Source organism: Watersipora subatra, chromosome 5, assembly GCF_963576615.1.
Source record: "Watersipora subatra chromosome 5, tzWatSuba1.1, whole genome shotgun sequence".
NCBI lineage: Eukaryota > Metazoa > Bryozoa > Gymnolaemata > Cheilostomatida > Watersiporidae > Watersipora > Watersipora subatra.
In genome coordinates this window covers 2,542,126-2,568,836 of record NC_088712.1, presented here as the reverse complement: position 1 = coordinate 2,568,836, position 26,711 = coordinate 2,542,126, and the positions used below count along the sequence as shown (strand labels likewise).

At 35.5% G+C, this 26,711-nt stretch overlaps 1 protein-coding gene across 1 annotated transcript in view; it reads left to right on the top strand.

The window, feature by feature from the left end:
* Positions 1 to 26,711, top strand: part of LOC137396376 (ESF1 homolog) — a 49,322-nt gene that overhangs the window by 15,768 nt on the left and 6,843 nt on the right. Inside the window, exons 3-10 of the mRNA XM_068082633.1 lie at positions 3,771 to 3,849; positions 12,670 to 12,765; positions 13,910 to 14,100; positions 15,506 to 15,635; positions 17,086 to 17,248; positions 17,373 to 17,487; positions 18,064 to 18,178; positions 23,047 to 23,097. Coding sequence (XP_067938734.1) covers positions 3,771 to 3,849; positions 12,670 to 12,765; positions 13,910 to 14,100; positions 15,506 to 15,635; positions 17,086 to 17,248; positions 17,373 to 17,487; positions 18,064 to 18,178; positions 23,047 to 23,097 — 940 coding nt within the window. The remainder of the gene's footprint in view (positions 1 to 3,770; positions 3,850 to 12,669; positions 12,766 to 13,909; positions 14,101 to 15,505; positions 15,636 to 17,085; positions 17,249 to 17,372; positions 17,488 to 18,063; positions 18,179 to 23,046; positions 23,098 to 26,711) is intronic.

Here is a 26,711-nt window from a genome sequence, read left to right as displayed (position 1 = left end):
ATCGAAGTACTGCGTATGATGCAAACATCAATATTCAAATTATTGCATAAATTTTTGCGATCGGATGTTTGACATTTGTGTCAGTCGCGATATAAAATATGCGCTTCTATGTATCTAAAAGCGCTACAGGTTAATATAGAAAACGTGGAGTTGTGTGACAATTTCTTCGTAGCATATAAACTCGTCAGCTATGAAGAATTGGGAGTTGTGTGACCACTCCTGCGCAACATGGAAATACATTCTCCTTGTTCCTAGGATCAAAACCACAATTTTGAAGATGAAAAATTCACAGCATGTAACACTGGTGATGTGTAAAGGCTATATATGTAACACTGCACTGTGATAGTGTAGTAAAGGATTTACCATTGTGATCAATAACTTTTTACATCTAAATGTCAGTTAGGAATACAATGGAACCCCTACCTACTAAAGCTTCTGCAAACGGGATTTTAAAGTCACGAAATGCCTTTTGGTAGAGATTTTTTTGCTTGGACTAAAAGATATTTCGTTTGTTCCACCTCTTGGCCTGTTCACTTCAGGTGGGTATGACTCAGATCAGTTTTATTTGCTAGTAAACGATAAGTGTTTTATTTTCGCTGGCTGTATAATTTAGAGTAATCATATTATTCCTATATCGCATACAGTGTAGGACATTCTTTTCTAATAATTTATGTTTTGTGCTTTTTGCATGGTCTTCGTTTTTCAGTTCGTGCCGTAGCCTGTGTTGGCAAACTGTAGTTTTTGCGGAGTTGTCCCCTGTTGAGCGGAGCGAGCAAAACAACAGCTTGTCACAAGACGTACTGCACCTGATGCATCAGCTGCACTTATAAGGAGTTGTTCTCTTCCGTCTATGAGGCTCGGTTGCGATGTTATGTCGGTCGCTCCATTGGTAATCATAACGAATTTGGCACAAAAATTTATGTATAAAAAATAAGATTACAACGTTTAACCAGCGACCAGACTCTGCGGTGACCTTTAGTAGAACTTGAGAACTGAGGCAACAACAGCGACTAAACATGTCATTATTGGTGCGCTCACTCAGTTTTCTTTTTATTTTTGTATCAGTCAGTTTTATTTGTTCTTATGGATTTTATTTTTAATAATTTTCTTCTTAAGTTCTGCTAAAGTTTACCATAGAGACTGGTTTCCGGGTATACGTTTATATATATCTTATTTTTTTCTACATAAATTTTTGCGCGAAATCCGTTGAATACCAATGGAGCGACCAACATAACATTGCTGCATAGACAGAAGAGAACAACTCCCTTTCAGTGCAGCTGATGCATCAGGCGCAGTCGTCTTGTGACAAGCTGTTGTTTTGCTCGCCGGGGAACAACTCCGCAACAACAACAGTTAGTCAAGACAGGCTATTCGTGCCGATGTAAATAGACACTTCTCTGTACGTTTTTTAAAACAATTAGAGCACAATAAAAATAGCCATACAACACCGTCAACAGAGGTTGCCTCATCTGATTGCCATCAGTCAACTTCTCGAGGTCTTTCCTTAGCCTCGCTTACATGGCCAGCAACGAAGGTAAAAAAAAAGCTCATCGTTCAATGTTTTTCTATTTCTCATGCGGTAATATATTTCTAACATGTGCTTATATAAAATGCTGCAAAATTTTAATTTTAACAATTAAAATTTATACAAATGTTATATCAGAGTTTCGTGCGGGTTTGGAATGGATTAGGGCATTTATATGATAAACTCAGTTTCTGTTTCAAAATATTGTACTATCGAAATAGCTACCGCAATGAATTACTTTCACAAGTAGAGGTTCCATTGTATCTGGTTATTGAAGTTTAAAGGTTGACTTGCAACACGTCCCAAATGCATCACGTTCCACTTTAGTCACCTCTTCAACCATGCTATGATGAACGGTTACTGTTTGTTTATTAGTGTGTAACCATTCTTAAAAGTTGACTTGCAACAAACTTCACATTACAGTTATTTGGTATCTAAAGATTCACCATGTCTTACTCTGTTGTGTTGTAGGTGCCACATATGTGGAAATGTGATTACAAGCTCTTAAAAGCTCAAAAACGAAAAGCCGCCGTAGATTGGAATCTCTTTATTTCTCTGACGTAGTCACTACATTTGGTTATTGTCTTGTCACATGATGTTCTCACGTGAATTGAAAGGCCAATACAAAGCTCAATATTTAACTTACCGTAGCACTAGTTTATGACAAACACTTTGGCTTTTACCGAAGACCCCGTATCAAATTTAGATACTCACTACTTTACAGTTTTGTTTTGGTTTGATCTAATCGTCAAGTCATAATTTGATCATGTGACCCAATATTTCACAAATAATTTCTGCAGCACTTTTCGATTATCACAGGTGACCAACAGGCTCATCATGATTATCAGACAATGGTATGTACTCCTTCGAGCTAAGGTTAAAAAATTAAATTAATTTTTACGGTAAGTTATAAGATATCAGTGCTAAAAGTGACAGCATTACAATGATGATAAAATAGACACGTAAGAACAATAGACATGGTTTTATTGAACGCGTGAAGTATATTTGTGAAAATATTTCGACGAACGAGGTTGCATGAAAGTGTAAACAGAAACCATCTTGTAACAACTACGTCCCATTTGAGTCGTTTTGGAAAGAGAATCCAAGCTACGGTGGCCTCGTGTGGCTGCGATTAACTGTTCGTTTATTAGCTTATAAGAGCTTGTAATCACATTTCCACATTATTTGACACCTACAACACAACAGAGTAAGACATGGTGAATCTTTTGATACCAAATAACTGTAATGTGAATTTTGTTGCAAGTCAACCTTTAAAACTATCACTCTTTCTCAAGTTTGGTAGTGTTCTACCTTAGCTGATGTGATGTCGCTAAGGTGCACGTGTTGCTGTTTTTTATGTACCATATTTGAAGATAAGTTCAGGATATTATTGGGTGGCTTATAGAGTTGTTCACACGGGTAAGAGTTTTTATTTTGAGTGTCTTCAGATTTTGAAACCTATTAAAATTTGGCTGAAAACATAGTTTAATATTTAATTTTACAAAAAAAATTTTTATTTTCTTAATCTTCACATTTTATTTTATCGTAAACTGTACAATATAATGAATATTAATTTAAAAACGAAATTAAAATAAATGCCTATTTGTCATTGAGGTCGCCATGGTAACACGTCTGTAAGTATCATTTAGTTTTATCATTGTTGCTTTCTGTATAAAGAAGAGATATAGATATAGAATTAGGTATTTAAAACTTTGCGAGTGTAGGTATTCAATTACAATAGTGAAAAACTGGTTTTTCCATCACAATATCCTATTTTCGGTGGTTTCCCGTAGTATTGGAACGGTACTAGTAGTATTGGAATGTTACTAGTAGTATTGGAACGTTACTAGTAGTATTGGAACGTTACTAGTAGTATTGGAATGTCACTAGTAGTATTGGAAAGTTACTAGTAGTATTGGAATGTTACTAGTAGTGTTGGAATGTTACTAGTAGTGTTGGAATGTTACTAGTAGTATTGGAATGTTACTAGTAGTATTTTAATGGATTAATTCGTATTTAATTATTTTCTAAAGTAAATTTTGCTTTGAGATGCGAGAACATTGACATACGAGTTCAGTCCTAGAATTCTTCGAGCTTGCATGTCAAGATATGACTGTATTAAGAAACATTGGATGTCGTGTGTTTCAGATTACATCTGGTGTTGAGTCTAATACTTCTTACATTATTACATAGAACCTGGAGGAGATTTTAAATAGTTTTGTAATTCTAGTTTGTTCTTGAATAGACTAAGAAGAGGAAGAAGAAAAATAAAAAAGAAGAACATTCCAAGGAGGAAACAGAGGATGAGTTGAATTATGCTACTGGTGAGAGTTTTCCTCTCTGTGCGTTTTACTGAGCAGGGGTTGGCAACCCGTGGCTCACGAGCCGTATGCAGCTCTCTCATCACCACGCTGCGGCTCCCTCTGACTGGATTTGTTTCTTTTTTAACCATATGCCAAGTAATTCATAAAAATATAGAATTTTCATCATTAGATTATGTAATATAATTTAAAAAATTGTAATTATAGTGATAAATAAAACATAGTCGCTTGTTATGCGCCAATAAAACTGCCAAAATTGCACCAGCCGGCGCGACGCTTGTTGATTTTTTTTACCCCAGGTAGGCAAACTGCCGAATACTAAGGAAAAAAGTGACAGAGGAAAATAGAACATTTAATCTCACGTGGGCTGACTCGTTTGCTTTCACTGCTGATGAGACTGGTTCACCAGTTTGCTTAATATGTAATCAGAAATATATGCTTACTTACTGTACGCCCCAAATCACAGCACAAGAAGAAACGTAGCACATTTGTTGCAGTTAAAATTCAAGTTTGGCATTTTGTTAAAAAAGAACTGAATTAAACAGGAAAGTGCAGTTTTTCTTGAAAGTAACCTTGAAAATAATGTAATATTTTCATGTTACGTTCAAGTTATTTTTAGCTATTTTTTTTTTTCAAAAGTGTAATTTTGTTTTCTCAGCAGTTAAATCATTATACATGCCACATCTTTTCGTTTTATGTTGTAAACATGGTATAAAAGCATTAAGAGCTAAGCAAAAACGTTACATGTAGTATTTATTTATTTTTCAGTTTAAAATATCAAAAAGAGTTTGTGGCACCCACTGCGTTCTTTCCTGCGGAAAACAGGTCCAAATGGCTTTTTGAGGGGAAAAGGTTGCCGACCCCTAGTCTAGGATGTTGTTTATGGAAGCAAAGTTATCTTTAGCATCATCATGTTTTATAATTAAATACCTTTATAATCTCTCAACTTGAAAAAGGAAAAAATGAATAAGGTTGAAAAAGGAATTGCTATTTGCAAAATTAGTAGTTTCAACTCATTCAAACAAAGCTTGATCTTAAGGTATTCTGTTCAACTCCTGGTAGGTGTAACACCATAAGCCTAGCCGTGTCTATGCAAGCCGGACCCCTGATCCTAAACCGTATTACCCACCTGCTATCAACCAATTCCTTTCAACTGAGTATTGTGCGAAGTTTGAAGCGTCCACAATACAATGCAAAAAGCAGAAATCAAATAGAGTACACAGCTTTCATTTAACACTCCCTCAAAAAAGTGATGTTCCCTCATCACTTTTTTGCCATGTACCAACATCACAAAAAAGTGATGTCATCTTTGTTTTATTTTAGGGATAATTAAATTATAAATTATCACATGTCGACTTCATCCTCTGTACACTATAAGTCACAACAATGTATTTAGTGAGTGTATTTTGTTAACTCCCCTCCACTTTGTGCATAGAGTAAATACATGTAGTAGATGATCCTGTCCATATAATATGGGTCTGAGAGGTCATTTTGCAAACATGAGTTGAGCTGCAATTTTTAGCATAGTACGCATATTCATGCAGGTCTAAAATTTTGCAACAGATGGACCAACGGATCTCAAAAGAAACATTTTTCCCTATCTGTGATTGTTTGTCAAAATTTTGTGATTCTCTAGCAGCTTTTTAGCAGTCAAGCTCATATTGTATTCAAATAAACCTTTCTTTAGGTAATATTGAGGTGAAATCAGGGCAAAAAAAGCATAACTTCATAGAAAACTCAAGATTCTGGTTAAATTGATTTACATAAAAAATGTTTGTCGTGCCACACGTGAAAATTATATAAAAGTTGATGCAAAGCGAACAAATTTAACTTTAAATATTTTATTAGATGGTAACACTAATCTATACCTCAAAGAGTATCTTTGTTGGCTGTTGATAAAGGGATGTTTAATTTTTTCACATTATACATAATATGTCTGACATGACAAGATTAAATATATGTCACTTTCCACACCTTTTTATGTGTGCAAAGCGGTGCTTCATAAAATACAGAAAAGTTTCACAGCTGTAATTCAAACTAAATCAAGTTTGAATCAATGGTGATCATGTTGTAGTCAAATACCAGACAAAGCGTGGAAATGACACTATGTGGACGTCATAAAAGCATAAATTTTGTGATGTGCAAATCAGGGAGTTTTGAGTTTCTAAAGAGTGTAAGGGAGCTTATGAGTTTAGAATTTGTTATAAAGGAAAACCACCAGTTCCGGGTAGAAGAGAAACATACTTACGGTCTTCACAATTTGAAAAACAGATTACGTGTTTTCTTAGTTGAGTAAAACTACAATCTCTAAAATGTGGGTGATTGAGTTGTTCAGAGCTTTTGCAGTTGTTTGCACTAGTGGATAAATATTTAGCTGAATAGCTTGTTATTGTGTATGTCTGTTTAATATCATTACTAGCATCATGCACTTACGCTAGGTGTTATGTATAATTCTTTATTTTATAAACTATTATTATGTTATTCCATGTAAATTACAATTATGCTAATTCAAAATTTTAGTCAACTTTTGTTTCATATAAATTTCAAATTTAAATGAAAAGTAATATCCTTGCCAAACTCACCCTTTGTGCCCTTCAAAGAGGCAAAACTAGACTTGGATTTTCAAATTTATGGCTGCATCGTAACTTTAGTATTATTACTTTTTTACTTAATTTTACCAAACATCCACTTAGCGATGGCCCTTCGACAGCAAGGAAAAGCGAAGTAACCTTCGGATAAACTTGAAGAAAAATTGGCAAATTGATCTTGGTTTTTAAACTTAACGTTAGTCTAATTCCATATATTCGGGACACTACATTTGATGAACATAAGTCATGGTAGATTTTTGTTGGAACAACATAGAACTGATTTGCTGCTTATTATAGGTAGCCCCTGATGGTGTTTAGCTTCCACTAATATTTCATGGCTGTGGAGTTGTCATTTAACAAAATAATTTAAATGGTCTCCCTTCTGGACGCTACTGGATAGAACCGTGAAATTTGTTTCCGGTTTTAATGTTTACAATTTATCAAAGCGCCCAGGTTTACCAAAATTAAACTTGGTTTACATTTGACTAGCATAGACCAGCTTCACAATAATGTATATATAGACTGGTTTTAACCAATTCTAGAGTACTAGCAAAAAATTAACACGCAACACCTTCAGGACGCTACATTCTGGACACTACAACTTTGTCCACTATGTATTGTCTGTAGAAATTGACTTTTCACAGAACTTTATTAACTGTATTTATTACAAGTAATTGATAAATTTATTTACAGCATAATATGAGTTCAAAAAACATTTGAATATTATTATAACTAATAGAAATGTTTATGATAAAACTATTTCTGAGAGCAGCAAGACCAAAAAAAATACCATTAATTAAAAGTCCTTTTTCTTGTATCGCTCGCTAACAACTTGGGAGTTGTCAAGTTTGTAAGATTGAACTGAAGAATCATTAGGGCTTATAATTGGCACCGCAGCCAAAATATAATTAGCATGAAAGAGTTGAGGCTTGTCCTTGGCAGGCCATTTATAATGTCTATTTGAGGTGGCAGTCATGAAATTAGCATGAATCTCTTTTTGATAATCGTTGATCCTCTCGATTGATCCTATATATGTTCCACATTCATAAGCTACAGCTTCCAGTTTCCTAATAGCGAAGCGCTTAGGAAGACTAACATTGCGACCAGGAGAAATAACCACAGTTGCGGGTGCCGATGTACTGAGATGTGGGGCTGGCGTTATTGGGATGGTTTCTAGAAAATTTGTTTTAGTTTTAAAGATGTAGTTGCGTCAAATTTAAGTTGATCTTAAAAGAAAGCATTTTTTTTCTCTATCAGTTGATATGTTTGTTGTGTTACGCGATCGCATTCCCAAGATATTTGAAGATTAAAACCGAAAAAATCTGATCGCCGTAAAAACGCTCAGGCCACAAAACCATGCCCAGCCTTGCCCAAAATGATGTCACGCGTTAGGCAACCTGTCTCTATCTCTCGTATTCACATCGGCTATTTGCGATAGAAGTCTAGTCTTACGCGGCTCTATTGGCATATATCTTATTTTGTATTTGCTCATGTTGGCTAGAATAAAATTTTAAATCCTGCTACAGATGCATTATTATGAATGTTTCAAAGGCCTCAAATAACGAAAATTGAAAATTTGTTCTACTCACTTTCTCCAAATGTTGTGTAAACATTTGGGTACCGACTACCAATTCTGCCGGTCTACGGTAATTCTGTCAAGTCACTTATGTAGACCTCGGTCTTTGTATCAGCACAGTTCTGCAGCTATCCATACTGACGATATACACCCTCCCATAAGCCCCGCCCACATTATGTTGCCTATTACCTACGTACTAGTTTCTTACTAGTAGTATTCTTACCGAATACTACCTAAGTGAAATAAGCAAGCCACGTCTTTGAAAAGAATATAGATAGGGATAGAGTTTTAAGGATGAGAAGTCTGCTGCAAACTGGATTTGAACTCACATTCTCCAGTTCTGCGGACATCCATATACCATATCCAATTCACTACAATATTCTGCAAATCATGTTTTGCATCATCTTCAACAATATTATTTTATTATATAATTTTTACAAGCAAAAATATTTTCATCTCGGCATAAAGCTTTTATTAAAAATATTCATCAAGTCGTGGCCACTCAGATAGTACTAGCTGATACAATAAGACGAATTCATCTACTGCAACAAACTCAAACAAAACATGGCTTATGCAGCACACATTCAAGTCTCGCTTTCCCCTTTATGGCAGTTTCCACACTGACAAAGCTTCTTCGGCTGGTGGGACGACATAAACATCCTGTAATCAGTAAAACAAATGCAATAAATATATGTCATTCATAGATATGTCATTCTAAAGCGTATCTATTGACAGCTTCCAAATTGGGAGTTAAATAGATTGCGAGTGTAATTTTAAAAACGAATAAACATTTAATAAAGGCACAAGTACGCCAAGCCAACGATTCGAAGCTTTGGTTCTGGAAATTAAAGATTTGCAATGATCAATCGATTTTACCCACTTCCTACGAGTGAAAATAATTTGTAATCATGACTCTAATTTACCAAAGAAAATTCGAAAAAAATATTAAAGCTAGGTAAAACGGCAGATAAGCTATGAAACGATGATTGGAGATAGCAAAGAATTATCATTTTATTAATTAGTATATGTATTTATGACTATAAAAATATTACATTTACTTAAGTATAGAAGACTCTAAGTTAATTTACCTCCATTCTGTCTTCCTCTGCAGCAAAACGCTGCTGACGCCTGTCAGCCTTCACCATAGGCTGTCTACTCCAATCTTTGACTAAAAGTTGCTCAGATGACTCTGAGTCGCAGTCGCTCGAACTTGAAGCCATTTTAAAACTATGTATAACTTGTATGTAGTAATTGTTGAAAAGCGTTGAACCAGTAACGGTGAGAATCCTCTATCGAATGAGAATGAATTCTCTAACGATGAGAATCTTCGAGATCACAGACAACCCGTTTTACGAGTGATAACATTTATTACGGCCTATATAAAAATTTCGCGCTCATGATTGGCTAACGAAGCGACTTCATATTTATCGCTCGTGGTTTCGTTTCAGATATCTTGCTTGTGACGTCACGAAATAGGTACCCGCTGGAACGTGAGCTTTTTAAAAGAGGGCCTCATTCAAACGCATATATCTCTGGACAGGGTTGGTCTACAAAGACAAAAATGGCATCAAATTGTAGCTGATGTTTTAGCCTTTTATGGGTCCTAATTTCATTAAATTGACTTTTTTGACGCAACTACATCTTCAAAGTTGAATGTCTGAGTGGTTGAGAAACCCGTGCAACGACAAAAAATAATTCCTGTTGCCATCTTTGATTTGATGTAGTGAATGCCATGGGTTCCAGGCAGAGTTAATATTCCTTCCCAGATCTTGCCAGCTCCTTGCCTTTGCTGTTCTGCAGCAATGTCTTCTTTGACACAAAAATGACATCTACAGTCTGGTTTGAAGATGCAGCTGCATTGAAAAATTCCACGGCATTTCTTGCTTCGACTTTACCAGCTTTCACACGTGTCCATACAGATATTTTCACACACCCACCCACACCATCAACCGCTCCTTTGCCGTGGCCGGTAGCAAAGTAGTTCCACTCAAGTGACACATCGAATGTCTTTTGTAGATGCTACAGATTAGAAAAGAGATACTTTGCCTTGAACGGACTAGTGGCTCCATCTGAGAACACTAACATGTTTGACCTTAAATTTTTCTGTAGCTTTTTTAGCAGCACTCTCATTTACTTGTGAACCACACTTTATCATGGTCTAAAGAATCAGAGACGATAGCGTAATTTTGATAGTGTAACCTCGGTGTACTCCTTGTGACTAGATTACTGCGGTGAAGATTGTAACTTGATTGTGATTGTAGTAAGCCGATTGGATTTCGTTCTGCAGCACACATGCATAACTTTCACTAAAATCTACTTGAATGACAGCAGTTCTGTCATCAATGTTGCCTTTTGCTGTTTCCAAAGTTTCAGATGTTGAGTGCAACTATTCTTTGATATGTCTGACTAGGACCTTATAATAATGCTCCAAAATACACTTGTCAAAAATTAATAACAATTTGTAGCTACAGCTTTCTCACTTCTGGACACTACAATTTCTTCTGGACACTACAATATTTTGGACACTACCAAAATGAATACAAGTTTTTTAAACTGCGGAACTGCTGTGAAATAAAAGTGTTGCTATTAAAATTATCTATAGAGGTTGCAAACATAGGATTTAAAGAAAAAAAATTTTGAATAGTGTGTGCGGGAAATATTGGAACTTTAAAAGGTTTTCCCTTCTGGACACTCCGCGGGTTCATGTGTTTTTTTTTGTGTCCATATTTTTGAGGATTAAAGTTGAGAATGACAGTTTTTTATTTTCTCTGATACCCTATATATATTTATGTGGCAGCATGATGTCTAAAAAACTAATAGCATCATGGCCTGCTGACTTTTAGCTTCATTTTGATACCCATATTGTCGGTGAACCTTGAATTTTAAAAATCTTGGTTGAAAAAAGGTTGACGATTTTGGAAGTGGCTGTTAGAAGCCCTTTAATTTGCAACAAGCCATCTATGCTTTTGATTTATATATAGTATAATTTGTATATGTACATGTATCTACTAATAAATACATGGACTTGTGGCACTCCTCTGATAACTTGAACGCTCTGATAATTCGAACACTTTCCCTCGGTCTCCTGAAATTTGAGTTATCCGAGTTTGCCTGTACTTCATCTTGGTGGTGTAGACCATTATTATTAATTAGTTTGAAATGTATACCGAGCCCAAGAAACATATGTTCATGTGATCAGGAAATGCACTTCTTTAGGCAAAGCTAATTTGAAGGAGAAGTAATTTTTGGTTAGTTACTATCGTTTACTTGTATTGTTAGATAATATACATGTACAGTCAAACATGGATAACTCGCCCACGGATAGCTCGAACACATGGTTAATTCGAACTGTTTCTTTGGTCCGTTCCCACGTAATGATAAATTGCTATATATAACTCGAACTCAACACTGTTAATTCGAACTGTTTTTTTGCCCAACGGCTACCGAAACGGTTGTTATCGCTTTAGAAAATCACTTTATTCAAAGCCATAGAGCTAAACCTGATCTTTTCGTAATTCATAATCGTCGTTATTACCACCATCGGCAAAATATTTTTGTCAACGACTTTTCTAAAGGTTTGGTGAAATTTGATTTATACTGCTATACGATGAGTAGCACGGGCTAGCCGGGTCACGCGTGCAAGGATTTTCGCCACGCACATACAAAACAAAAATCGCATGTTTGTTTTGTATGTGCGTGGCGAAAATCCTTGAGTGCGTGGCGTAACCCAGCTAGCCCGTGATGAATAGTTTTCCGACGTTGATTCCATGTTGAATCAACGTTGGAATATTGAATGTTTAAAACGTCTTAAAAATTGTTGTAATTAAACGTATACGTTGTCTTAGCTACAAAACACTATTCATCGTTTGACCTAAACACAGAATACGTGTGTACATTCAATAAGTATCTATTAAAAAAGCGTGAGTGATATAGAATGTACGTAAAACCTCGTAAAACTTCTAATTGAACTGCCTCGGAGTGTTGCTCTTAAAGAATCCCAGGTAAAGTAAGGTAATCTTTGCATAAACTTCAAGAAAAAACGGCAAAATTGATCGTGGGTAAACCCCCAAAAGAAAAAAATGTCTTTTCTTTTGAGCATTTCAACAAGGATCAAGTTTTGCCAATGTCAATCTAAAAAACGTCCTGGCAATAAAATCACCTCAAACAATGAACCAATCTCAAGTGATAGAAAAATCTCTATACTTTGTGATAAAAACGTTTTAAACTTTACATTAGAAGCATTTAATTCGAAACAAGCCATTTGTGCTTTTGATTTATATTATAGTTTGTATATGTACATGTATCTACTAATAAATAAGTAAATACATGGACTTGTGACAGTGCTCTGATAACTTGAACGCTCTGATAATTCGAACACTTTTGCTCGGTCCCGTGATGTTCGAGTTATCCATGTTTGACTGTATATATAATAGAATAACCGGTAGCAACAGAAGTTAAGCTCATCATGTCTTTCTTTTGAGTGTCACAGGCTAGTAGAAGATGAAACATTTTTTAAATTCCCTTAGCAAATGAAGGTTGGCTTACCTTTGTAAGGTATCACTGCTGATATGAGAACAGTTCAATTCATTCAATGCTGATACAAAAACTACTCAATACATTCTAATGACCAATTCAAGTAGGTTCCGTTTATATTTGCAGAAAGACAGACAAGGGAGATAAATCCTATGGAGGACTATGCACGAGGAGTAGTGATGATGTCCAGCAGTAGTGAAGATGAAGATGATGACGAGTTCAGTAAGGGACGCTACTCTTTACACCTATCCAAATATTATTTTGACACTCGATAGTCTCAGGCTAGGTTGAAATAAAAACATGACTCATTTATTATGGAGATACTCTGAGTTTAATCAGGATTTTTGGGTGAAGTCAATATTTTTACATTTTGTTTCTACTATTAAAAAACATCCGCCGAAGTGTTTGCCTAAAATTATCTCCGTCTAATTTTTATGAACTTTAATACTTTGGTTCTGTCCTGTTTAGTAATCTACAGTATTATCTCGCTAATTTTAGACTAATCTGTCGGGTCTTCAGTACATCACCAGTTGAAAAGTATTTATTAAATATATGAATAAAGTAGAAGTATTAAATAAATGTATCTCTCTCATCTCTCATACCCAGTGAGACTAGCAGTAGTCGTAGTTCACGATTTTTGTGTTTGTCTATCATTTTTTGGAAAATAAAGCAGATGCGGATTGTATATGGGTGCGGTTTATGGTGCGGTTTACTGTTTATACGAAACAGTGCCGTTAGGCACTGTTCCGTTTTAAACAGCAAAGTTGCTACCGCGTTAAAAAGCACTGTTTTGAGTTCTGCGGCCTATACAAAGGTGCGGCCTATGTGTTGTTTTACTATCGTTTTTTGGAAAATAAAGCAGATGCGGATTTTATAGGGGTGCGGTTTATGGTCCGAAAAGTACGGTAAAAATAATGTGACATGAAAGCATTTTTTGTTTCCCGCATTTTCACTAAGCACGGGAGATGCCCAAGTAACAGGCAATCCCGAGTAGCCACGAAAAATAAGGGGTTTCTGTAGTCTTTCATCCGGTAATGCCATTCTCGTATCTGTGACCTATTCACGACCTCGTGCAAATTATAATAATTATCTGAGAAGGCATTGTGTATTGAGTCGCGGCACCGTAATAAATTGTCAAGTATTTTTTTATAGTGATGGAATTTTGGCTCGCCTGAGAAGTTTTAGCCATATTTTTTACTCTTGTCAAGCCCGAACAATGTATAAGTGTACCTTTGGCATAACATCCATAACAAGGGTTTCAGTCTACATAGATTCTGATGTAAGAGTTTGTTTCAAGTAGAGTTGGTGTCTCAAGAACCAGTTTGAAGCTAAAGCTAGATATAAGCTCTGTTTTCAAACATTTTAGCAACTCCATATGACCAGGAAGCTCACGATGATCACTACTGGGGTGAACATGATGACGATGCCGAAGAGACGGATGAGAAGACACGTCGATTGGCCATACAGAACATGGACTGGGATCGAATCAAAGCCTATGACCTGTTTATGCTTCTTAATTCCTTTAAACCACCATCTGGTACAGTTCATAGTGTCAAGGTTAGAGCTGGACAATTGTATGCTGAAAATTGCCTTAGGATTCACATGATCAGCTCTCAGAATATAGATAGTATGTGTTCATACAAGTTCTGGACTAGTGCTTCCTGTTTTGTTTCTCTGAAAGCATTCATGTAGTGCCCAGGTTTGTGATTTTACTAGCCTTCCCGAAAGGAAAATTTTTACAAAATGTTCATTGATGGTTTGCGGAACTGGTGAAGGTACAAAACAGCAAAAAAAAACAGTCTGAGCTTTCGGTGTGAGCTTCAGAGCTCAATGTATTACTTGCAAATAACTGGTTTATTGTGATCAGTTCAAATATCTATTATATAACACACGCACAGTCAAGCCTACCCTTCTCAGAGTTGTCAACTCTCGATTCCTGATTTGAATTTTCTAATCCTCATTTTGGTCTTTTCTCTTGTCATTCAGGTTGTAAGAATTAATAGACGTTTAATACATTACCAACCAGTAACCAGCTTGGCTTTCCATATTAGATTAGAACTAGCGTAGTAACACTTTGAAGATACATATATACATGTATAAATATATATGTAAACATTTATATATACGCATATATATGTATATACGCATATATATATAAATGTATATATAAGCTTGTTTGTATACTATACACAAACATATTCCGTAAGTCCTCATGCTCAAGCCGCGCGGCTTATGCTCAAAACCAGATGACTCACAAAAGAAAAAATAATCCTCCAACAAGCCGCGTTTGCCCACAGACCGCAGCTGATGACTGAGGTTTTGTCCTTGACCCTTTCGGAAGCAAGAGTGTTGAGAAGGGTTTCGCTATGCCCCTGTCCTCTCGAATAAAAAAACAGGCTATATCAGTACATGTGAAAATAATTTTCTTTTACTTCCAAGTTCGAATTAAAATTCCTAAACCCTTGCATCAAGAACTTACTTGCCATGTCTCAGCTAGATTTTTATTGCGCTGTTAGAGGGCTTCACGTTTATGGAAAGATGCCGGGCAAGAATTAAACGGTTTTAACAACCTATGACTGTGGTGAGTTAAACATTAGCGATAAATTCTTCTTTAGTCTAAAGTATTCCATAAACATGACCTGGAAAATAAACGAGCAGGCCGCCAAAATCCCGTACACAGTGTGTATCGTGACTGCGATTTTATGGTTATAGCGCGAACTGAGCAGAGACCGCATTTATCGAGAGGCCGCCCTAAGCCTCACGTAAGTTTTAAAAACTTGGCTTTAGCCGCGGCCTATGACCTTGAATCAGAAGCCGCGCCCAACGACAAGCCGCGCGGCTTGAACATAAGGACTTACGGTGTAATAATAGAGACATGGAATAGAGTTCCTAGTTTTTGATGCTGCAAAACAATTGATGTACTCTCATAGAGTAATAGTATTTTGAACGCATCACTTGGTAGATATACCCGAGTGAGTTTGGTAAAGAGAAAATGAAGGAAGATGATCTGAGTGGTCCAAAGGAGCTACGTAATTCAAAACTTGATGAGGCAGGGGAGGCTGAAGGAAAGATTAAAGACCTACCAGAGAAGGGTACGGCATTTTTATTAACTCTGTTATGTATAGTTATTTTTAACCTCTTCTCAGTTCTAGCTGGTCTGTTATATAACTATATTAATCCTCTCTCCTCATTCCTAGCTGGTCTGTTATATAGCTATGTTAACTCTCTCTCCTCATTCCTAGCTGGTCTGTTATATGACTATGTTAACCCTCTTTCCTCATTCCTAGCTGGTTGGTCATATAGCTATGTTAATCCTCTCTCCTCATTCCTAGCTGGTTTGTTATATGACTATGTTAATCCTCTCTCCTCATTCCTAGCTGGTTGGTCATATAGCTATGTTAATCCTCTCTCCTCATTCCTAGCTGGTCTGTTGTATAACTATGTTAACCCTCTCTCCTCATTCCTAGCTGGTTGGTCATATAGCTATGTTAATCCTCTCTCCTCATTCCTAGCTGGTCTGTTGTATAACTATGTTAATCCTCTCTCCTCATCCCTAGCTAGTCTGTTATATAACTATGTTAACCTTCTCTCCTCATTTCTAGCTGGTTTGTTATATGACTATGTTAATCCTCTCTCCTCATTCCTAGCTGGTTTGTTATATAGCTATGTTAACCTTCTCTCCTCATTCTTAGCTGGTCTGTTGTATAACTACATGTATGTTAATCCTCTCTCCTCATTCCTAGCTGGTTTGTTATATGACTATGTTAATCCTCTCTCCTCATTCCTAGCTGGTTGGTCATATAGCTATGTTAATCCTCTCTCCTCATTCCTAGCTGGTCTGTTATATAACTATGTTAATCCTCTCTCCTCATTCCTAGCTGGTTTGTTATACAGCTATGTTAATCCTCTCTCCTCATTCCTAGCTGGTCTGTTATATGAGTATGTTAACCCTCTCTCCTCATGTTTAGCTGGTCTGTTATATGACTATGCTAATCTTCCCCCCTCATTTCTAGCTGGTCTGTTATATAACTGTTAATCCTTTCTCCTCATTCCTAGCTGGTCTGTTATATGACTATGCTAATCCTCCCCCCTCATTGCTCGCTGGTCTGTTATATAACTGTGTTAATCCTTTCTCCTCATTCCTAGCTGGTCTGTTATATGACTATGCTAATCCTCCCCCCTCATTGCTCGCTGGTCTGTTATATAACTGTGTTAATCCTTTCTCCTCATTCCTAGACTGTCTGTTATATAACTGTGTTAATCCTCTCTCCTCATTCCTAGCTGGTCTGTTATATAACTGTGTTAATCCTCTCTCCTCATTCCTAGCTGGTCTGTTATATAACTGTGTTAACCCTCTCTCCTCATTCCTAGCTGGTCTGTTATATGACTATGTTAATCCTCTCTCCTCATTCCTAGCTGGTCTGTTATATGACTGTTATGAATATGCTAGTTCTCTTTTTTCTATCACTGACCATTTGAAGTTATGAAATGTTGCGTAATTACAAAGCATCAGTTTTATAATCCAAGTGTCATCACTTTCAGACCAGAAGAAGGCGATGCTGGAGAACCTGCGACAGTACCAGCTCAATCGACTCAAATACTATTACGCTATCGCTGAGTTTGACTCTCCCGAAACCGCTGCCCATATCTATGACCAGTGTGACAGCAGGGAATATCTTGCGTCATGCACACAGCTTGACCTTAGGTGTGTAGTAATATAACCACTAGCACACATTTCACAAGTTAACTTTATTAGGATTTATCCTATCCAGCGTTGGTCTCACAATCAGATTATGACTGGCCTATTGTCATATTTACTTATTTTACAGATTTGTTCCTGAAGGAATGGAGTTTAATGAAGACGAGTTGAAAGAATCTGCTAATCATGTGCCAGATAATTATGAGCCTAAATTCTTCATCAACCCCGCTCTTGGCCAATCACTGGTAAGCACATTCATGGGTTATTAATTTGAGATTTTTTCCAACCAATAAGCCCACCTTCCTGAACCTCGACACTCTGTTTCACCTGATTAGCATATATACAAGAGATTACTTTACTCATTTCATTGTCTAAACCTGATCTGTTAAGATTGGGTCAAGGTGAAAACAATATGGCGTTGCCTAGTAGAATAAAAAATACGCGCTTAATTAGTTATTATGATGTTAGCTAGATATACTATGACTCAACTTACAAATAAATTGGGTTTATTTCTAGTTTGAGTTCATCAGCAATCGCGTTTATTCACTGCAAACTTAATTTCAATTGATTCAACTGTGTTTGACTGAACAGGATAATGGTGATATTGCATTAGCCGAGAAGTGTCATATTGTCATTCCATTTGTGTCAGATAAGAATTGGGCGATCATGAGATTACAAAATTTATTTTGGCTAACGAGTCATTTCATGCGCCACATTTGTTGATGCAAATTGGTAATTGGAGCTGATAACTCTCAAGTCATCCACTTTATTCTTTCTACATCATTGTTTTGCTCAGACTCAAGGTACATGATATGTTACAGGTAAGGTGCACTTGGGATGAGAATGGGCCTGACAGAAGTGGAGTTCTTAACAAGAAATACCAGGCAGATGATCTTGAACAGCTTGACATGGATGACTATCTGGCGTCTGATTCAGGTATGAGGTTTGGGTAGGTCAAGGTCAAACATTCATAAAAGAAGCTTTCAACATCAAAAGTTTTAGCTAGAATAATCAGCCAAAGTGTAAAAATGTGGAACTGAATGGCTTTGATCATACTTAACTGAAGTCCAGGTTTGATTGGACAACATAATATTAGCAGTTACAATATTCACATTATTGACTCACCATCCTAAAGTAGTAATTGACAAAACAAGCATATCACTGTCCATTATCTGAGGGCTTACAAGTTAGGTAGAAATATAATGGTATCAGTGGAGTCACCGGACAGCAGAATAGGAAATAACTGGATTGATGTTGCTATCACTGCTTGGTTCAGTCTCGTGTAGTGGCATTTCATAATTGTTGGTTGTATTTATTGAAAGTATTGAAAGTAGGTTTTCAAATTGGTTTAAACTAGAGCTGCACAATGATCACTTTAATTAAACGATTAACACGATTAATACAAATACACGAAAAACTGAGTTGAAACATTTATTCTTCAAATAAAATACAACCGAGGTGTTGTTCATGATGTGGTTCCTTTGTATCGTTTAATATATTGTAAAGGATTTTGCCTCTACTCGAGCTTGATCTAGATTTGAAGAAATTTTGCATAAATTGTAAGAATGAGTATGGTTTTTCTTTTGTTTTATTTCGAATGAATTTCCATTAGTCGTGGAGCTGTGACTATGCTCTCCCACAGCAAGAGCGCTCCCTTATATATACTTATACTAGCTGCATTACCCGTGTTCGGGAACAGATTTACGTAAAGCAATAGTTTTATTGAGAGTTGTCTTTCATACTGTAAAACAACTCCAAATATACAGTCTACCGAAATTGTTGTCCTGATCAAAGAATGCATGCACATATACATGTCAATGTTGGGGAGAACAATGGAAATCTGCAATGTGTCTTACAGCTAGATGCGTGTAAAATCTAGTAAATATTCTAGATTCATGTGTCTAGATTCATGCATCCGTTCATACCCGTCTATATTTGCAGTTGACGATCACGCACTTTTGCCGCTGAGCCCCCGCCTCGGCTGACCAGTCTTTACACGCCTCGCAGTTGACAATCGCGTTCTTGCACTCACCTCACAATCAATCGCTTCGCACTCACAATCAATCGCCTTGCAATCAATCGGCCCGCACCCGCCTCGCAATCAATCGCCTTGCACTCTCCTCGCCATCAATCGCCTTGCACTCGCCTTGCACTCGCCTTGCAATCACCTCGCAATCAATTACCTCGCACTTGCAATCAATCACCTCGCACTCGCCTTGCAATCAATCACCTTGCACTCGCAACCAATCGTCTCGCAACCAATCGCCTCGCAATCAATAGCCTAGCACTCAATCGCCTCACACTCACCAACTCATTCATCCGGAAAGCCGTGCCTGTAGACTCTTGCTGCACTCGGGGCGAAAAAGGTAACCCGCACATCCCCGAGTGACGCCACGGTCCCAAGCCTAGCTGTGCTACCCGGCGTTGCCCGGGTAGTAAAAAAAGTCTGCACAGAAAATTGATTTGTATTTAACATATAACAACATTTGCCATTCTAACTTTCAAACTACATATCATGAAAGAAGAGTTTTGTGTAGTTGAAATAAATTAAGAGAGAAAATAAAACAACTGTAAAGGTTTTCAAACTTTTTTACACAACTACAACTTTCAAACTTCATATCATGAGGAAAAGGTTTTGTGCAGGACAACCGATTTAAAAATAAATAAAACAACTAAAGGTTTTCAAACCAATGTAAATTTAAAATTTCATAACTTTCAGCGACCTATATATTTTGATAACGTATAGTGGAACCTCAGCTCTCGAACATAATCAGTTCTAGAACTTCAAGATCTGAAACAATTTTTCGCATTAAAATAAAATAATGTAAGTTTTAATCCGCTTCAAGGTGAGAAAACAACTTCGGTAAAGTATTTTTTCAACATTTCACACCATAAGCTGTACTTGTACCCAGGAATTAAAAAAGTCTTTGCACAGAAAATCTATTTGTATTTTTAACATATATAACAACATTTGCCATTCTAACATTCAAACTACATAGGTAACATGAGAAAACATGATAGGTAACCAACCTATCATGAGAAAAGTGTTTTGTGTAGTTTAAATAATTTGAGAAAATAAAAACAACTGTAAAGTTTTATCAAACATTGTCAAACAACTGTAACTTTCAAACTTCATATCATGAGGAAAAGGTTTTCTGCCATTCTAATAAATTAAAAAAATGAAACAATTGTAAATGGGATTAGGTGTAAATTTCAAATAATTAGCAAGTAATAGCTAAATTAAGTTGGTTTTGCAACAATTACAATAAAAGATGATACGGTAATGATACGATTAATACAAACTGAGAAAACAAAATAAAAATCATGAATATGTTGAATTAATAGTAGCAATTCTTGCATAAAAGTGTGTGGGTATAAAAAGGTTACTGTCCCACCAGAAACTATCCATCAATTCTTTGAATACGACGATACTAAAAAATATGACAGAATATTATAGTATTTTGTAGTTAAAATTTTGTTAAAACAATGTCTGCCAAAAATGGTTGAATAAAAGAATAATATTAATAATAAAGATTGGAAACTAATCAAGTAATAATAACAGTGATAGGAAAATGAATAATGTTTAAACTTCAAACACGATACTCAATTTATGTTTAAAAGAATGCAAGTTGAAATAATATCAACGATGAAACAAACTTTAAAAAACTTATACTATAAACTTCAAAAGTCATAAAAAGTTTATAAATGTAATAAGAGAATTTAAATATCTACTATATGTCAATGTATGTAAATATAAGATAGTGGAGAATAACTGATACTTGCAATCTTACACGATAAATCTTACAGTAATCTTACAAATGTTTGTTGTAAAATGTGAAAATAATTACGAAAAACTAACTGGTTAGGTTTAACAGGAAAGGTGTGTAAGCTAATACATCTAGCTGTACAACCCAGCGTTGCCCGGGTAATAAAAAACACTGAACAGAAAATTGATTTGTATTTAACATATAACAACATTTGCCATTTTAACTAAAACAACTGTGAAGATTTTCAAATTTACTTTGTCAAACAACTTTTAAACTTCATATCATGACAAAAAAAGGTTTCGTGCAGGTCAAATAATCTTTAAAAATAAAACGACTATAAAGGGTTTAGATGTAACAGTGAAATAATTAGCAAGTAATAGCTAAATCGAGTCTGTTTTGCTACGATTACAATATGAGATGATTCGGTAATGATACAATTAATACAAACTGAGAAAACAAAATAAAATTCGTGAATATGTTGAATTAATAATAACAATTCTTGCATAAAAGTGTGTGTATAAAAAAGTTACTGTTCCACCAACAGCTATCCACCAAAACTCTGAATACGACGATACTGCTACGACGATATGTTATGTAAAAATAAAATATTGTAGTGTCTTTGTCTGATCGAAGGTGAGAGAATATAGATGTTACTCCTACTCGAGATAATACAATTGTCCGCGTGAAAAGTAGTGACCTTAACAGCGATTTAGCAATTGAAAAGCCAGATATAGAGGTTCACAAAAACGGCATCGTGTTTCATAGAATTAATAAAATTTAGTCGCCAAATTCTAATATCGAGAGAGTCTATTGTCGATATCGTTTTGCCGAAAACAAATTAGCCCTAATACGTCGAAGACAAAAAAGCATCGCGTGTCATGTAGCTAAAAGAAAGCCATAGAGTTGTAATTATTACGTCATTTTGGGGTGAAAACGGCAAACGATGAATAGGTTATGAGGCGCACTAATGTTTTCTCGTTAATGCGCCCTAGATACCTAGTAGCGGCTAATAGTCCGAAAAGTATGGTACTCTATAAAGCGGACAGACAGATAGACAGACAGACAACGATTGCCGTTTATATAGTAGATTTTACCCGGACCGTATATTGGAACCTGGTAGGAAACCGTATAAGAATAAATGATTAATAGGGTCGCCAACACGTTAGCGTAGTTACATCCAAACTAACAAAGTATTAGCGATGAGACACATAATAAAAAAGACGCAATATGCAAAATATATATAAGAATAGTTATATGCAATTGTATAAAACATCAGAAATATGGTCGTGGCCCGGCCACAATATAACATTAACGTAGCAGGTTACTACCATTTAATTTACTAACAAATAAATATTCTGACAAGCAACATTTTCTTTCCAATTAGATACAACCACAATTTTTTGCACTCCACTATGAAAACACTAAGTGAGTCACTAACATAAAACTTGTTTCTACAATTACGCAAGCGCGATTTTATCACAAGCTAGCGTTGTTATCGCGCTTTTTTAGCTCATTTAATCGGCGTTCAGCCTATTAAACATCCTGTAACAAGCTACGAGCATTGTGTTCAGCCTATTAAACATCCGGTAACAAGCTACGAACATTGTTAATTAGCTTATCTAGCTTATCTATATAAAAATAATGAGATTATTTTGAAAGCGGAAATTAGATAATAGTGGGTTTTATGACATCCATCTCTATAATTCTAAATCAGACTAAACATCTCCTACTTCCATCCCAAAAAAGTGAGGTTGTCACATATTTATTGGCGGGGCTTGTTGTGTCGATTGTGACACGGATATTGAATCGTTGTAAAAAAGCCTTCAAAAACAAACATGACTTTGAAAGTTAGTCGACCAGTCGTTATTTTGAGTACAAAATTGACATCAGCGTTTCTGATTTACCAATGGAACCTTCTAAGAACCTATGATGTACCTTTCAAGTTTCTCTGATCGTTCTTCCTTAATAGCAAATTGTTTGGCATGTGACAGCATGTAATGGCAAATTTATTACTAATCTATTATATATGTTGTGTAGACAAAGAAGAGGAGACTGGGAAACCTCGTGCAAAAGCTCAAGAACGGTCAGGTACTATCATATTTTGAATATCTGAATACTTTGTAACAATGAGATACTGATATGTCTGTTTCCAACAAACTCATGAAGAGCCGTTTGTTTCTCATTAGGTTATATACTCATGATGAGCTGTTTGTTTTTAAGGTGACATTAAAACTGTATTGTAGCTTTTGCACCTTTACTAAGTCTTGACTATCTGTTTCTCATTTTGCATCAAACATTTCTATATATTGTCATTAGTAACACTTCATTTCACAAGTTTCATTCCATGCGTATCCGGCCTTGATTTCACGTAGCTACTTTTAGGGTTACAATTTCAAATAGCACCCTTTCATTTTCATCTTTTTCTAGCACATTCTTTTGGTCCCCACATATTGCTTCATGCTTTTCCTATTAGGTTCCTGTTTACGGTCATCATCTCATAGAGAGTCATTGCTATTGGATGGTTCTTTGAAACACCATTATATTTTGAATGCCTTCATCCATGGCTCGCAGTTCATAAAGCACCTGTCCGTGATTGTCGATAAATTCTGTTAAACTCCTGTGTCATGTGTCATCAATTCACCCCACTTCTTTTTATGCATAGAATGTATGTATATATATATATATATATACATATATATATATATATGTATATATATATATACATATATATATATATATGTATATATATATATATATATATATACATATATATATATATGTATATATATATGTATATATATATATATATACACGCGGTCACGCGTGTATATATATATATATATATATATACAGTCAAACATGGATAACTCGCCCACGGATAGCTTGAACACATGGTTAATTTGAACGGTTTCTTTGGTCCGTTCCCACGTAATGATAAATTGCTATTTATAACTCGAACTCAACACTGTTAATTCGAACTGTTTTTTGCCCAACGGCTACCGAAACGGTTGTTATCGCTTTAGAAAATCACTTTATTCAAAGCCATAGAGCTAAACCTCATCTTTTCGTAATTCATAATCGTCGTTATTACCACCATCGGCAAAATATTTTTGTCAACGACTTTTCTAAAGGTTTGGTGAAATTTGATTTATACTGTTATACGATGAATAGCACGGGCTAGCCGGGTCACGCGTGCAAGGATTTTCGCCACGCACATACAAAACAAAAATCGCATGTTGTTTTTGTTTTGTTATCGCGTGGCGAAAGTCCTTGAGTGCGTGGCGTAACCCAGCTAGCCCGTGATGAATAGTTTTCCAACTTTGATTCCATGTTGAATCAACGTTAGAATATTGAATGTTTAAAACGTCTTAAAAATTGGTGTAATTAAACGTATACGTTGTCTTAGCTACAAAACACTATTCATCGTTTGACCTAAACACAGAATACGTGTGTACATTCAATAATTATCTATTAAAAAGGGTGAGTGATATAGAATGTACGTAAAACCTCGTAAAACTTCTAATTGAACTGCCTCGGAGTGTTGCTCTTAACGAATCCCAGGTAAAGTAAGGTAATCTTTGCATAAACTTCAAGAAAAAATGGCAAACCTGATCGTGGGTAAACCCCCAATAGAAAAAAATGTCTTTTCTTTTGATCATTTCAACAACGATCAAGTTTTGCCAATGTCAATCTAAAAAACGTCCTGGCAATAACATCACCTCAAACAATGAACCAATCTCAAGTGATAGAAAAATTTCTATACTTTTTGATAAAAACGTTTTAAACTTTACATTAGAAGCATTTAATTCGAAACAAGCCATTTGTGCTTTTGATTTATATTATAGTTTGTATATGTACATGTATCTACTAATAAATAAGTAAATACATGGACTTGTGACAGTGCTCTGATAACTTGAACGCTCTGATAATTCGAACACTTTTGCTCGGTCCCGTGAAGTTCGAGTTATCCATGTTTGACTGTATATATATATATACATATTATATATATATATTATATATAATATGTATATATTATATACTCTCAACGACATACTTTGAGAAATATATTATATATATATATATATTTCTCAAAGTATGTCGCCGTATGTCGGTTTTCCAGCTATAGATCTTAAAATCTTGAAACAAGTTTTTTGTACCGAAGAGGATTCAATGTCGGACCAAGCTGTTCACAAGTCTTACACCTAGCCCACTGGACTATGAAAGTCGAATTGCTAGCCTGCCAATATAAGGCTTTATATCAGTGCAATACCTAACTGCTTTACGTATGACGTGGGTCATAGCATAACGTCACGAGAAGTTGTTCACTCACATTATTAGACTGCCTAATAGCAAAACTCTTACTACTTATCTCATTATTTATAAGACAAAAAACCTTTCTCATGATGTTCTCATGATAGGTAGTTTTAAAGTTAGAATGGCAAATTTTGTAATATGTTAAATACAAATCAATTTTCTGTCCAAATACTCTTCTATTACATGGGCAACGCCGGATGGCACAGCTAGTATATATATATATATATATATATATATATATATATATATATATATATATATACTGATGAAGAAGAAGGTTGCAGTTCATTAGAAGGGAGGGCTCAGTATTTACATAGAGCATTTATATAAAATATATTAAGAACTGAAAACTTTAAAAACTGTTTACTACTTTAAGTAGTAAACAGTTTTTAAAGTTTTCAGTTCCTAATATATTTTATATATATATATTCACAAATCTATATATATCTACATGTATATAGCGTAAAGCCTTTAATTGAACGCAACCTCTATTTGAGCCCGACAAGTTTTCAGTTCTTAACATATTTTATATAAATGCTCTATTTTAATACTGAGCACTCCCTTCTAGTGAACTGCAACCTTCTTCTTCATCAGTATATATTAGTGTTGGGCCGGTTGAAAATTAGAGCGACACCTTTTCTTTCAACGTCACCTGCATTTGACTGCCACTTTGACTATCATTGATCTTTATGAACCCAAAATATCAAGTGATCAGTAAAAAAGTGTCCACAAAAGCGTAGTAGTAATGTATCGCTTTAATTAATAACAATCAATTATCTCGTTGTCCAACTCCAAAGCTTTTCGATTCTTTTTGTCAAAATTTAAAAGCCTTAGACCTTATAAAAATAATCAGTAACGGTCTCAGGCTAATAGTAATTCTTTTTTGACAGTCTGGATGCTTCGAAGTACAAGTACCTACTATTCAGTATTTTTATTTTGTTTTCTCAGTTCGTATTATTTCTATTATTACTGAATCATCTTTAATTGTTATCGTAGCAAAACAGATTTAATTTAGCTACTACTTGCAAATTGTTTCACATTTACATTTAAACTCAAATTCTTATTCTCAAATTTCTTCTCAAACCTGAATTCAAATCACCATTCGTTTCTTTAGCAAAAAAGTCAATGAGTAATTGCCTTCCTCCTCTGCTATTGATAACATACTGCCCTGACATCTTCCATGTCAGGAATCCAGAATTCTCGATAAACATGAAGTCCCCTCAACCCACAAGTGAAATCAAACTGAGCCATGGCTACCACGTGCTATAAATACTTGAGATCTAATATTGGTACCACATCAGTCACGGCGCCAGGGACCAAAATGTCATTGATAGTCCTTAAAACAATTGGCAGCAAGCAATCAAATTGCATTATCGGTCTCGTCTACA